Source organism: Lithobates pipiens, unplaced genomic scaffold, assembly GCF_037356315.1.
Source record: "Lithobates pipiens isolate NorthernLeopardFrog02 unplaced genomic scaffold, aLitPip1_a1.2 Scaffold_23, whole genome shotgun sequence".
In the NCBI taxonomy this organism is placed as follows: Eukaryota; Metazoa; Chordata; class Amphibia; order Anura; family Ranidae; genus Lithobates; species Lithobates pipiens.
Genome location: NW_027507785.1, coordinates 254,487,663 through 254,501,781, shown reverse-complemented (window position 1 = coordinate 254,501,781; position 14,119 = coordinate 254,487,663). Strand labels below are relative to the sequence as shown.

General features: G+C 42.2%; 1 protein-coding gene across 2 annotated transcripts in view; it reads right to left on the bottom strand.

Moving 5' to 3' along the window:
- Positions 1-14,119, bottom strand: part of LOC143928269 (carboxyl-terminal PDZ ligand of neuronal nitric oxide synthase protein-like) — a 193,154-nt gene that overhangs the window by 55,644 nt on the left and 123,391 nt on the right. For both annotated transcript variants that reach the window (XM_077453046.1, XM_077453045.1), the window contains exon 6: positions 1,798-1,939. In XM_077453046.1, coding sequence (XP_077309172.1) covers positions 1,798-1,939 — 142 coding nt within the window. The remainder of the gene's footprint in view (positions 1-1,797; positions 1,940-14,119) is intronic.

The following is a 14,119-nucleotide window of genomic DNA, read 5'->3' as shown; positions in this document are numbered from 1 at the left end:
AGTAAGTGAGATGTCCATATGTTTGGCCAACTAAAAAGTTACAGAAGACACAGCACATTCATGCTAAACAGAACAATTCCTTATTTATTGATTCTATTTTAAAGCAGCCTGAAGCCCAGTACACACTGTAAGCCCGACTGGGTTGAACGAAAAAAAGCAAAACAAAAAAAAAAAAAAAAAAAACACATGGCAGATCGCCGCATCAACACAAGCAATATTGGCGTGACAATCTATCCCGCTGTGCTACTGTATTGTGGACAGGGGGGAGGGACTGCTGATCAAATGCTGGTTTTCCAGGCTGTCCCTTCCACAAAGGCCAGTCGTTAGACCGGTTTCTGATGGACAGACTGCTGTACACACTGACCGAAAGTCGGTGGGGTCCTGCTGAATCAGACAATTTTCGGTCAGTGCGTACAGCAGTCTGTCCGACAGAAGCTGGTTTAACGACTGGCCTTTGTTAAAGGGACATGCAGGAAAACCAGCATCCGATCAGTGCTCGGAATCAATGGCTGTGGGTGCAGATCAATGTATTTTGTCAGTAATTAACAGAACAGTGGGGAAGATCACTGCACCGACATCTCTTGTGTTGGTAAGGCGATCTGTCAGTACTTTTTGCATTCAAGCCCCTTGCAGCATGTACCGGGCTTTAGGATTTATTAATCATTTTACTACGGAGGAAACCTTGAAATAATTGTTGGCTCTCAAGGAACCTCTGCTTAAAACGATTATATCTGCAGCTCATACATTAGCACAATCAAAGGAGTTGTCGAAATTAAGAGAAAAAAAGAAAAAAGAAGAAGGTGGTGTACTTAGCAAACATTCTTTTTAGTAGTAATGAAATCACACAAATAATAATAATAATAGCTAGGAAAAAAAACTGTGAACGTTGTAGTGTTCTCTTATACTAGTGGCCAGTTGAGAAGTGCCCCCTTATAATTGTGGTCAGTGGGGAAATGTCCCCTTACACTGGTGGCCAGTGTAATTTAGTGATCCATCCACCATTGATCATGGAACTCCGAGCAACCTCTGGAGAACCCCTAGGTTTTCATGGAGCCCTGGTTGAGAAAGACTGCCTTAGATATTTTTTTGCTCAACATTTGTCTGGACTTCAGCTTTTGCCTGCCCACTGTTGGCCGAATACAGGTCACAGGACTGCAGAACGAAGTGGACCTCTGTGACCCACAGGAGAAGTAGGGCTTAAAGCAGATCTTCCCTGCATGAGCACCAAAAAAACACTATTTTATACATTTTTTATATTCAAAGAAAACTTCCCCATCTATGTCTCCATGTTTTATTTTCTTGAGAAATCATTTCTGGTTGTGGCCATCTTGAGTAAGGGCAAATGATTAATGTAGCATTGACTCCCTGGAATCCATCTGTCCTTAGATCAAGCATGCAAGTATGTGCTCTTCGCTGTGAAAACCCTTCCTCCTCTCAGCCCCTCCTGAAGACTCCTAGGATATAGGGCAGCATTGATGAACCTTGGCACCCCAGATGTTTTGGAACTACATTTGCCATGATGTTCAACTATACTGCAGAGTGCATGAGCATCATGGGAAATGTAGTTCCCAAACATCTGGGGTGCCAAGGTTCGCCATCACTGATATAGGACATCATTTGCCTAGGCAAGAAACCAGGAAGTAACCGAGAAAATGTAAAAAAGTTTAAAACAATTAAATAGGATATACTTTCCTATCAATCTACTAATGCTAGCAGCATGAGGACCAAAAATAGTCAGTGTTAACAAAGCATTATTGGCTAATCACTGTTGCATTCCTGGCAACCTTCCTTGCCCACCTGGAACACCAGAGTCATCAGTGCTCTTCTCGCTGTCTACATCTTCTCGTCCATCCCCCGCCTGCTCCGTGTGCTGCAAACTCAGCTTGTGACACACTTCGAAGGCTTGTCCCACCGTCCGCACTACCCGCATGGCATGGCTCTGTGTAAAAGAACAATGCCAACAGGAATATAAAAAGATTGATAATGGGAAGCTCTGAACACAGACATTTACCTGCAGGTTTTCCTCAACACTGAAATTTAAAAAAGTGTATCTAAATCATAAAAAAACAAAAGCAAAGAAACAAAAAAAACACTCAAGATGTGGTGGCTGAATTGATTTTCTTTTTTCCCCCCTTTATCTTCAACTTGCGATCCTACCAATAATGCACTTCCTGTCCTAGGGTGACACCACTCACTCCCAGCATTGTATGTATGAAGCAGCAGTGTTGTCACCCTAGGCTGCGGTCCTGATTTGGACTACAAACACCTCCCTTCTCATTGACTCCATTACATAGAGGGATGAGGCTTTGTAGTTTACAGAGGATAGTGAAGGAATAGAGCTGCACAATTAATCGTCAAGAATCGTTATCGTAATCTTGACTAAAGTGTTTCACAATTCTTTCTATGCAAAGAATTCTCTCTGCTCTTCTGAAGCCACAGCCCTCAAAAGAAAGGAAGAGAAAAACTGGGCAGTCTGCCAAGAATCAAAACATTCTTTATCAGTTGAACTTAAGTATAAACATTGTAACAATTTGTCAATGGAAGAGACTGTGTGTAAGTGAAACAAGTTTAACCACTTAAACACTAAACCTTTTTCTGGCATTTGTTGGTTTCAAGTTAAAATCTTTTTTATTCTTTTTTGCTAGAAACTTACTTTGAACCCCCTAACATTATATATATATTTTTTTAGTAAACACCCTAGATAATAAAATGGTGGTTGTTGCAATATGTTATGTCACACTTTATTTGCGCAGTGGTCTTTCAAATGCATTTTTTTTTTATTATTACTTTAATGAATAAAAAAAAAAAAAAAAAAACCTAACCTAAGTTAGCCCAAAAAGTCAACTTTTTATTAAGATTTCAAGCATACAATATACAGACATGGCAACAAGGCACATCAGAATATAAAAAATCAGAGTATCAGAACATGCAACCCAATACAACACTGCAAGAATGCACAGCAAGTCACAATAGCATGTAGATAAGAAACAAATAAAGTAAAAGAAGCAAACCACTGCAGGAAACATTTAGACCGCTTGGATGTCCCTCACAAGGATTGAAATGAGTCAGAAATAACATGCAAAATTTTCCATGTTAAATGGAAAGCATCATGTAGTTTCCAGCAAAGCTTACTTAAGCCCCTTTCACACTGGGGGACTTGCAGGCGCTTCAGCGATAAAAATAGTGCCCGCAAAGCGCCCTGAAACAGCCGCTGCTGTCTCTCCAATGTGAAAGCCCCAAGTAGGCTGGCAGGACGCTCAAAAAAGTCCTGCTAGCAGCATCTTTGGAGCAGTGTACACACCGCTCCTGCCCATTGAAACCAATGGGGCAGCACGGCTATACCTCCGGCATAGCGCTGCTATAGCAGCGCTTTGCGGTGGTTTTTAACCCTTTCCCTGCTGCTGGCGGGGGTTAAAGTCGCCTCGTTATCGGCTGAATAGCACCGCTAAAACGTCAGTAAAGCGGCGCTAAAAATAGCGCCGCTTTACCGCTGACGCCCGGACACAGGCAGTGTGAAAGGGGTCTAAGAGCTTAGCTGTATTGTAGTTTTTTAATATACCTTTACCAAGCCTACTCCATATGTTGGTTTTGTATTGAATAAAGAGATCTGCAGACTAGCCACTAGATGGAGCTCTCTGCAGCTGAGCACAATTACTGTGTCTCAACAAATGGTAAAATTAGACCTGCCAACAATGCACAAAAATGATCAGCTCACAAGATTTTTTTTGTGAGGATCAACCAGTATGTTTGCCGCCCCCCCCCCCCCAAAAAAATGGAGCACCGGCCGCCGCTGACAGGAGGGATTCCCCCATTAACACAGGCAGTGTGCAGCAGGAAAAGAAAAATTGCTCTGTCTACGTCCGGCCTTACAGTTGCCAAAATATTCCCAATCTAAAGGACCATTATAAGATTAAAATACATAAAAAGAGAAACAGGAATAGAAGGCATAGAAAAGTACAGAAGTGTATAAGAACTAATCCAAGCTAAATAACTAGCCAGTGTAATGAACAGTCTTCCTTCCCAGGCCTGTGTTCTGTAGGTATTTAGTACCACATGAGGCTGCAAAGTGCACCTTGATCCACCTTCCCACCAGCCCAGGGCCCAGCATAGGGGGAAGAGGCATCCCCTGCCTACGGGTAGCCATACATATGCAGATATTTCTTGTTCAGCCCATGGGCTATTGTATTCCCCTTCCAGATATTGTATTTTACAGCCAATGCACCCCTGCAAACCGCTTTGCGCCTTCATCGAAAATAACATTTTGTCAAGCTAGTGTCGACAGACCGCTCATAGCTAGAAATTTGGCTGAAATTCAAGGGATGTAAAGGCGGCTTAAGTACCAAGGGGCCAAGTTGGGAACCAGGGCTGTAGTAGCTAAAGGATACAGAAAGGATGAAATGAAACAAGAATACACCTTGAAGTGGGGTACACAATAAAGAACCAAATATAAACCATTAAATATTTCTTCTGTTACAGAAAAAAAAAAAAAACACCTTATATAAGCGTGCAGACTGCAGACGGGGGTTTTCAGCAGGTGAAGTATGCCTGCTATGCTGCTCAAATCCTTTGCAGCGTCTGGAAAGCTTACAAGGTCATGTAGAAGGCATGTGCTACACAGAGGAAAACTGAACACAGAGCATGAAAACAAATATTGTACAATACAGAGGTATAAAAACTCGCTTTTCCACTTTTCTGTCTTTCTACAAGTCTGAAGCAATTTGGGTATTGTGATTTGTATGTCATATTACCTGTCCATCTGCACAGTACAGGATGTGATGACCCCTATATACAATAGAGGGAGTTTTAAGAGGGTAGTTGGGAAATGTGTGAACTTTTTTGTTTCCTTGGGTATTCATTATAAATGAAAAGGATTGATAGTAGTACTCTAGGTAGGTGGTATTTTTTTATATACAGTATATACTGTATAATATATACACACGTACAGTTGTGCTCATAAGTTTACATACCCTGGCAGAGTTTATGATTTCTTGGCCATTTTTCAGAGAATATGAATAACAACACAAAAACTTTTCTTTCACTCATGGTTAGTTTTTGACTGAAGCCATTTATTATCAATCAACTGTGTTTAGTTTTTTTAAATCATAATGACAACAGAAACAAGCCAAATGACCCTGATCAAAATTTGGATACCCCAGTTCTTAAAGAGGAAGATGCAAACCCTGGTGGGTTTTACTTCCTCTTTATTTCCATGCAAAGGTAAAACATAATGGGCTACTATACATTGCATAGTAGTCCATTATATGTGACTTACCTGAAACCGAAGATCGCAATGTCTCCATTGTCCCCACTAGCAGGAATCGTCCATCTTGGCCCCTCTTCCTTCTGGGGCCACAAACTCCAGCTCTGTGACTGGCCGGAGTTGCGTGAAGTCACTCCCGCGCACTCCCAGTCACGGCATGAGTGTGCATGTGCCATAGTCATGGGCTCTCAGCTTTTTAGTAAATATCTCCTAAACCATGGAGGTTTAGGAGATATTTCAAGCACCTACAGGTAAGCCTTAATATAGGCTTACCTGTAGGTAAAAGTGGTTGCACAGGGTGTACAAACACTTTAACACCATGTATTTCCCCCTTTAACATCAATGACAGCTTAAAGTCTTTTGTGGTATTTGTGGATGAGGCTCTTTATCTTGGTAAAGCTGCCCATTCCTCTTGGCAAAAAGCCTCCAGTTCCTGTACTGTCTTGCATGAACTGCACGTTTGAGATCTCCCCAGAGTTGCTCAATGATATTGAGGTCAGGAGACTGATGGCCACTCTACAACCTTCACTGTATTCTGCTGTAGCCAATGACAGGCCGACTTGGCCTTGTGTTTTGGATCACTTTCATGTTGGAATGTCCAAGTACGTCCCATGCGCAGCTTTCTGGCTGTTCCTTCAGTATTTTATTTTGATAACATACTGTATTCATCTTGCCATCAATTTTGACCAAATTTCTTTTGCCTTTGTTGCTCACACATCCCCAAAACATCAGCGATCCACCTCTGTGTTTCACAGTAGGAATGGTGTACCCAACATTATAGGCTTTGTTGACTCCTCTCCAAATGTTGCATTTATGGTTGTGGCCAAAAAGCTAAAATTTTGGTCTCATCACTCCAAATGACTGTGCCAGAAGGTTTGAGGTTTGTCTCTGTGCTATTTGGCTTATTGTAAGCAGGATACTTTGTGGCATTTGCATTGTAATGGTTTTCCTCTGGCAACTTGACCATGCAGTCCATCTTTCTTTAAATGCCTCCATATTGTTCATCTTGAAACAGCCACACCACATGTTTTCAAAGAGTCCTGTATTACACCTGAAGTTATTTGTGGGTTTTTCTTTGCATCCCGAAAATTTTTCCTGGCAGCTGAAATTTTGGTTGGTCTACCTGACCATGGTTTGGTTTCAATAGAAACCCTAATTTTCCACTTCTTGATTAGTTTGAATACCGTTGATTGGCATTCTCATTTCCTTGGATATCTTTTTATGTCCCCCTTCCTGTTTTATATAGTTCAACTACCTTTTCCCACAGATCCTTTGTCAATTCTTTTGCTTTCCCCATGACTCAGAATCCAGAATCATCAGTGCAGCACTGGATGAAAGATGCAAGGGTCTGTCAGGAGTCCAGAAACACATTGACCTTTTATACACACACACTAATTACAAGCACACAGATCACAAGTGAGGATGATTACCTTTAGTAGCCATTCAAAGCCCTTTGTGTCAACTTGCGTGCATGTTATCAGGCTACAATCACCAGGGTATGTAAACGTTTGATCAGGGCCATTTGGGTAGTTTCTGTTGCCATTATGATTTAAAAAGAGTAAACACAGTTGATGAGTGAAAGAAAAAGTTTTTGTGTTATTCATATGCTCTGAAAAATAGGCAAGAAATCGTAAATTCTGCCAGGGTATGTAAACTTATGAGCACAACTGTGTCGATATATATATGTGTAGCATTAGAAGGGACTACAACTTTATTTTAACTTGGGGTTTTTGTTGTAGAGTGACAAATACACTTGTTGATTATTACAGCAACAGATTACAGATTCAAACATTTCATAAACGAGTTAAAGTATTTGTTAACCCATTAGATTAAGGCCTTGTGCACACAGACATAAATAAAAAAAAAAAAAAAAAAAAAGGCACCTTTACAGATGTACCGCATATTTTTTCCCCTTTAGTTGCAGTTCTATGTTAGCCTATGTGACCATGCACATTAGGCGCTTAAATCAGCATTTTAAGGGTACCGTTTAGAAGCATAAAAAAAAAAAAAAAAAAGCTTATGAGCATGATTTATGTACATATGGGCGTAACTTTATTCCAGTGGCCAAGCTGCGCTCTGTGTGTCAATGGAGCTGGCTCAGGAGCAGGCATGCATGAGTGCCCTCATTGTTATGGGGACACTCGGCAAGGAGGAGAAGCCAGGAAGGCCGACGGGTACCCAAAAAGAGGAGGATCGGGGTTGCTCTGTGCAAAACTACTGCACAGAGGTGGTAAGTCTAACATTTTTTTTTGGTGTACTTTACGTTTAAAATTACTAACTTTTATCCTGTGGTTACAGGACCGCGCTCCTTCCTCACAGCAGGGGGCATGTGTACAGCAAGTGAGGGGGCATCACACAGTAGGGAAGTATGTTCTCTATTTGAGTGCATGTCCCAAAAAGAAGATCCACACTCGCACCCGCTGCAGCCACAATACAGCAGGGCTGGGAGGAGGAGGCATGGCCAAAAAACTGACTACTGGAGATACAGCCATGCCATGCAGGGGCACAGCATACCTTAATCTCCTAGCAGTGATCCCAGGGACCCAAACTAACCATGCCATCAGATTTTGTGTTTGGCATGGTCAGTTTAATACAGGAACAAACTAAAAATAGAAAATTTAACACAAAAAGCCCATATAAAAAAATAAAAATAAATCAGTATCATCCACTTATAACCCTACAGCACCAACTCCACCACTGTGATTGAAGCCATATTAGTGCACTTGCAAAAAAACAGAGTACTGTCGTTGATACTTTTTTTTTATACTTGCAACGATACATTTTCAGAGTGTTCCAAAAAGAAGGGAACAACATGAAACAATGTACTGAACCATTTAACTGTTAATACAAATCCAAAAAATATATATTTCAAGGAAACTGAATTACTAAGTATTTAATTGCTTCCTTTCATCCACCTCATCCACGTTCCTGTGATCTTGTGGTCGATTGAAGCCTCTCTGCATGGGAGTAACCGACCAGTCCTTTTGCTCTCCTTGTGGGTCACATCATTAGGCTTGATTGCAATCCATGCAGTGACCATCAGCCAAGTCATCAAGCATGGCGGCTGGCAGGGGTACCCACCCACATTATAGCGCTGAAGTTCGGAAAACTGTGGGGCTGGCTGTTGTGGCACTGAAGTGGGTGAAAAGCTTGACTTTTAAAACATTCCCTTCTCCTACCTATTCTGCATAAACTGTATAAAAAAAAAAAAGAATATGAGAATAGTGAATGTTAATTAAGCTGGGTATACATGCATATTTTTTTTTTTTTTTTTCATTTAGTTGGTGGGGCAAGTGAGGTAGATGGTGGACTGTGCTATTGTAATCTGACAGTCAGGGCTGGCGCTACCGCTAGGCGAACTAGGCAGCTGCCTAGAGCACACTGTTGCCCAGGGTGCAGCCACGGTTGCTGGCTTCCCTATTCTCCGCCAGATGACATCTCCCGAGCAGGGGCGGACTGACCATAATTAACAATTGTGCAGAGTGTACGGTGGCACCGCCCTGGCCAGGATGCAGCTGGAAGTCATTGTGGCTAATCATATGGCTCAAGGAAGGGAGGCGGGATCAGGAGACCAATGGGCGGTTATGATCCTTCTCCATTCCCCCCCCCTGGCTGCTCAATGTAATTTCTCTCTGTCCCTCCCTGACTTGGCTCTGAGTATGGAGCTTGCTCCAGGGTATTCCTATCTCCTCCTCCCGCTCACCCCAGCGCCTCAGCTTCGCCCCTCCCTTCCCAACATGGCTCCTGAGTATGGAGCTCGCTTCTGGGTATTGCTGGCTCCTACAAGCCTGGCAAATATGGAATGGATGGAAATAGAATGGAAAGATTCCATTTAAAGCATAAACCCATTCTAAAGGTGGACTCTGAGGAATAATAATTTGGAATAAGGATTCTGCAGAATCCTTACCATACATATTATCTCAATTAGTTTTAGCAGGGCTCATAATAGGTGCAGGACCTCCACCTACCAGGGTATAACAATAATCTGAGTTGAATTGCCACATAACTATTGGTCGCTGGTAATCAATATTACCATAAAATACATTTCTATCTGTTTTGTATATGCAGTTATGATCATCTGTGAATACAAGTCTGTAAAGCCAATATTTACTGTCAAGAACCAGAAAAATCATAACAGACTTTATTTAGTCCAAATTAATAAATCTGTTGTATCTAGGGTAATAATGCTCAAGGACTGCCAAGAGAATATGAAACAAACACAACATGCTTATTTAAATCCGCTCAACTAAAAAAATAATTGGAACAAATTTAATTGTTAGCAACCTTGTAGCAGAGAAATCAGTTTCACGGACATTTTGCCTCTCAGTTTAAGCCAGTGACAGTAAACAAAAATGGATAGGGCAGTCAAACCCTGGGTGAGAAGAACACACTGTCCATATAGACCAGCTGGACAAACGACAGGATAACATTTCCAACCTGAGCTTCCACTTTTACTGAAAATCTGTCAAGTGCCTCCCCTTCTCTAGTCCCAGCCTTCTAAGAGCAGTTTTCATTCCACAAACCAACATGCAGTGAGATCTGTGAAGCCCCCCCCCAGTCCCAGCCTTTGAGGAGCAGTTTTCATGCTACCAACATGCAGTCAGATCTACGAAGCTCCCCATCTTCTATAGTCCCAGCCTTTGAGGAGCGGTTTTCATTTCACCAACCAACATGCAGTCAGATCTGTCAAGCTCCCCCCCCCCCCCCCCAGTCCCAGCCTTTGAGGAGCAGTTTTCATCCCACCAACATGCAGTCAGATCTGTGAAGCTCCCCATCTTCTATAGTCCCAGCCTTTGAGGAGCGGTTTTCATCCTACCAAGATGCAGTCAGATCTGTGAAGCTCCCCCCCCCCCAGTCCCAGCCTTTGAGGAGCAGTTTTAATCCTACCAACATGCAGTCAGATCTGTGAAGCTCCCCATCTTCTATAGTCCCAGCCTTTGAGGAGCGGTTTTCATCCTACCAAGATGCAGTCAGATCTGTCAAGCCCCCCCCCCCCCCCCAGTCCCAGCCTTTGAGGAGCAGTTTTAATCCTACCAACATGCAGTCAGATCTGTGAAGCTCCCCATCTTCTATAGTCCCAGCCTTTGAGGAGCGGTTTTCATTTCACCAACCAACATGCAGTCAGATCTGTGAAGCTCCCCCCCCCCCCCCACCCCCCAGTCCCAGCCTTTGAGGAGCCGTTTTCATCCTACCAACATGCAGTCAGATCTGTGAAGCTCCCCCCCAGTCCCAAGTTTGGGGGGCAGTTTTCATCCTACCAACATGCAGTCAGATCTGTGAAGCTCCCCATCTTCTATAGTCCCAGCCTTTGAGAAGCGGTTTTCATTTCACCAACCAACATGCAGTCAGATCTGTGAAGCTCCCCCCCCCCCCCCACCCCCCAGTCCCAGCCTTTGAGGAGCAGTTTTCATCCTACCAACATGCAGTCAGATCTGTGAAGCTCCCCACCTTCTATAGTCCCAACCTTTGGGGAGCGGTTTTCATTCCACCAATACATGCATTTAGATGAGCTTTCCTCTGGTCAGCATTACTCACAGAATCTTTCAACAAGCCATAGGGTCAGACCTCTGAGATAAGATGAGACTAAAGGTGGCCATACAAACAGACTTATTTTGTTCAGCCTGCAGAGTTGACTTTTATTGATCTTGATGTTGCCAAAAGTCACCCAGGGAGCAAATTTTGGCTGAATCAGCAGGACATGCATGTATGGCCATCCTAATATAACATTTGATCTGATATGTGTATTGATGATGGTTTTCCAATGGTAAAATTCTGTTTACAGTTCAGACTGAAGAATTGACACAGACTGTAGAGCAGTCCCAGGGCCATAGTTTGGACAATTCCAGTCTAAAACTATAAACCACTGCTAAATGGCATAGTTCCCCATTGAAAACATCACGTATGACGAAACGCGTATGGGAGGGCACGCTGTGACGTCACCACGTGTTGCGAGAGGAGGACGGGCTCTCGTTTTGCTGGCCTGCTTGTTTTTCATGTGCAATCATTCTGGTTTTATCTTCTTTCTTTCTACATTTTGAACATGTATACCGGGTACCCATGAAAATTAAGGAGTGTCATAAGAATTCACAATATATGGAACGTTTGTCACTAATTGGCAAAGCATTCGGTGGAGGCGGGGAGCTATCAATAGCTTGAGATCATAAACGCTCCTTATGCTTTACCGTCTGGTAAGCGCATTTATTTTCCGGTGGCTGGGCACAGTAGTGATAAGGAAGTGAGGAATCACTGTGGTGCGATCGGCTCCTTTTCCTCAATAACACAAACTTTTTATGGACTTTGTGATTTGTTTCTTGCAGTTTTGTTGGCGCAGCTCTTTTTTCTTATTTTATATTATATTACTGCACCTTGAACACATCAGTCGTAAAAAGATGTGTTTCTGTTACCTAGGAATAGCTTTAGAGAAAGCATGGAGAAAGAGGTTTCTGAGCAACGCATGGACATTTAAAAAAAAAAGTAGGGGGTGAGTGACAACATGAAAGCTCTAGAAACAAGCATTTCTATGGTTTACCTGTAAGGCCTCATGTACACTACAGCTGCTAAATGGATGCTTAGGAGCAGTTGGGCGTTTTTTTTCCGGCAGCCCCTGAACTTTCCTCAAAGTTATCTTATGTTTACATGTACTTTTTTGAAAGCAGAAAAATCACATTCAGGACTGTAGTTTACTGACATTAAAAACGTCAAATGCTTGTAAACGCGATAGCGCGGCGCGCGCACGCACCCCCCCCCCCTTTTTCTTTTCATATTTCTAAGCATTTTTAAAGGGAAAAACATTTCTGATAATTTTTGAACACAAAAATGTTAAAAAAACAAAAAACAAACAAAAAAACAAACAAACACACACACATTTCACCACATGCTGTTGCCTGCATCAATAGATAAGTCCAGTAGTGATGAACTCTGGTCCTCTCACGCAATTTTCTACGTCTTCGGAGCCTCAGCAACAACAACATCAGGAGCATTTCCTCACACATGCTCATGATGGGATCCATAGTGAAAACACAAAAAATAAGGACTGCTATCCACAAGCACACTGCTTTCTCTGCTGCTGCTCTCTTCTTTCACAGAATGGCTAAAATAGGTAATAATACTTGTTTTTCATGCATTGTGGGCATTTGGGAGGGTATCCTGAGGTTATCTTTAACCATTTCCGGACTGCCCACCACACATACTGCAGCAGGATGGCCCGGCTGTGTGACGCAACATACCTGTACGTTGTTTCGTGCATGGGATAATGTGGGCATTAGCAAGTCCGGCGGACTCGATGTCTGCCGGCCACCCGTGATCGCACCACAGAGAGGCAGAATATAAACAAGGCAGATCCCTGTTCTGACAGGAAACAACACTCAGATCGGCTGTTCCTAGTGATCAGGAACAGCGATCTCTGTGTTGTCCCAGTAAACCCATCACCCACACAGTTAGAACACATACTGAGGGGGCCACAGTTAACCCCATCCCTGCTAGTGTCATTTATACACTGATCAGGCCATTTTTACTACCGATCACCGTATTGGTGTCACTGGTCCCCAAAAATTGTCACTAAAGGTCAAATTTGTCCACCACAATGTCGCGGTCCCGCTAAAAATCACAGCTAGCCGCCATTACCAGTAAAAACAATAAAAAAAAAAAAAAAGTCCCTAAATCTATCCCCTATTTTGTAGACGCTATAACTTCTGTGCAAACCAATCAATATACGTTTATTGTGATTTTTTAACAAAAATCTGTAGAAGAATACATATTGGCCTAATCTGATAAATACATTGGTTTTATTTTTTGAGGGGGGGGGGGGATGTTTTATAGAAAAAAGTACAAATTCGTTTTTTCCAAAAATGTCTGTTTTTTTTTGTTGGTCTGATCAAATACCACCAAGAGAAAGTGGAGGGAAAAAAAAGATACAAATTTGTTTAGGTACAATGTTGCACGATTGTGCAATTGTCCGTTAAAGTGACACAGTGCCGGATTGCAAAAAAATGGCCTGGTCATTAAGGGGGTAAATGCTTACGGGGCTGAAGTGGTTAAAAACGCTTCTAACCTCAAATGCTCATAACTGTTGCTAAACTCGCATAAACTCTGTATATAAACGCTGTAAAACAGACAAAAAATATTTTTGGTTAGAAATTAGAAAGTGACAAACATGGTCAGACAATGTATTTTTAGAGGAATCAAGTCCTCAATAACCGTAAGACACAATGTATGGGCAGTACCAACTAACACCATGTCGATCTACCATTTCCACATAACAAAAAGTTGTGTTCCAGTTATCATACACTGAAGCTATGTGATGCTACCAAGTACGTGGATAGGCTGAAAACAGTACATATCGTGCTAGCGGGTTAAAGCAGAAAGATGGAATACAATACAACAGAATGAGACATTACTCATGAGACATAAGGTAAAAAAAAAGGAAAATAAACAAATACAACTCTGCACGTACCAGTTTTTTATTCGCTATAGGTAGTAAGCAGACCACCATTACCTCTCTGCCAATATGATCATAAGTCAGATAGCTTGTCAAGTAGATCCTAATAAGCCCATTTAGAATAGAAGGATTTGAGGCCATGACTATTGATTGCTAAAAAATGTCAAATAGGTAGTGGGAGTTAACTCTATTGACTACATCCGTTAGGTGCGTGCATAGTGTTCCATGCTTTCGTTATGGTTAATCTAACAGCTATAAGAATATATAAAATGAGGGTTCTATATTGTTTTGGGAAATTATCTATTGTTAAGCCCAACAATGCTAGATGTGGGGACGGGGCAATGAGTATACCTGTAGTTTGGATATAAGGGAGAATGCAGCATTCCAAAAGCTCCGGAGGGACTTGCAATCCCATAATATAT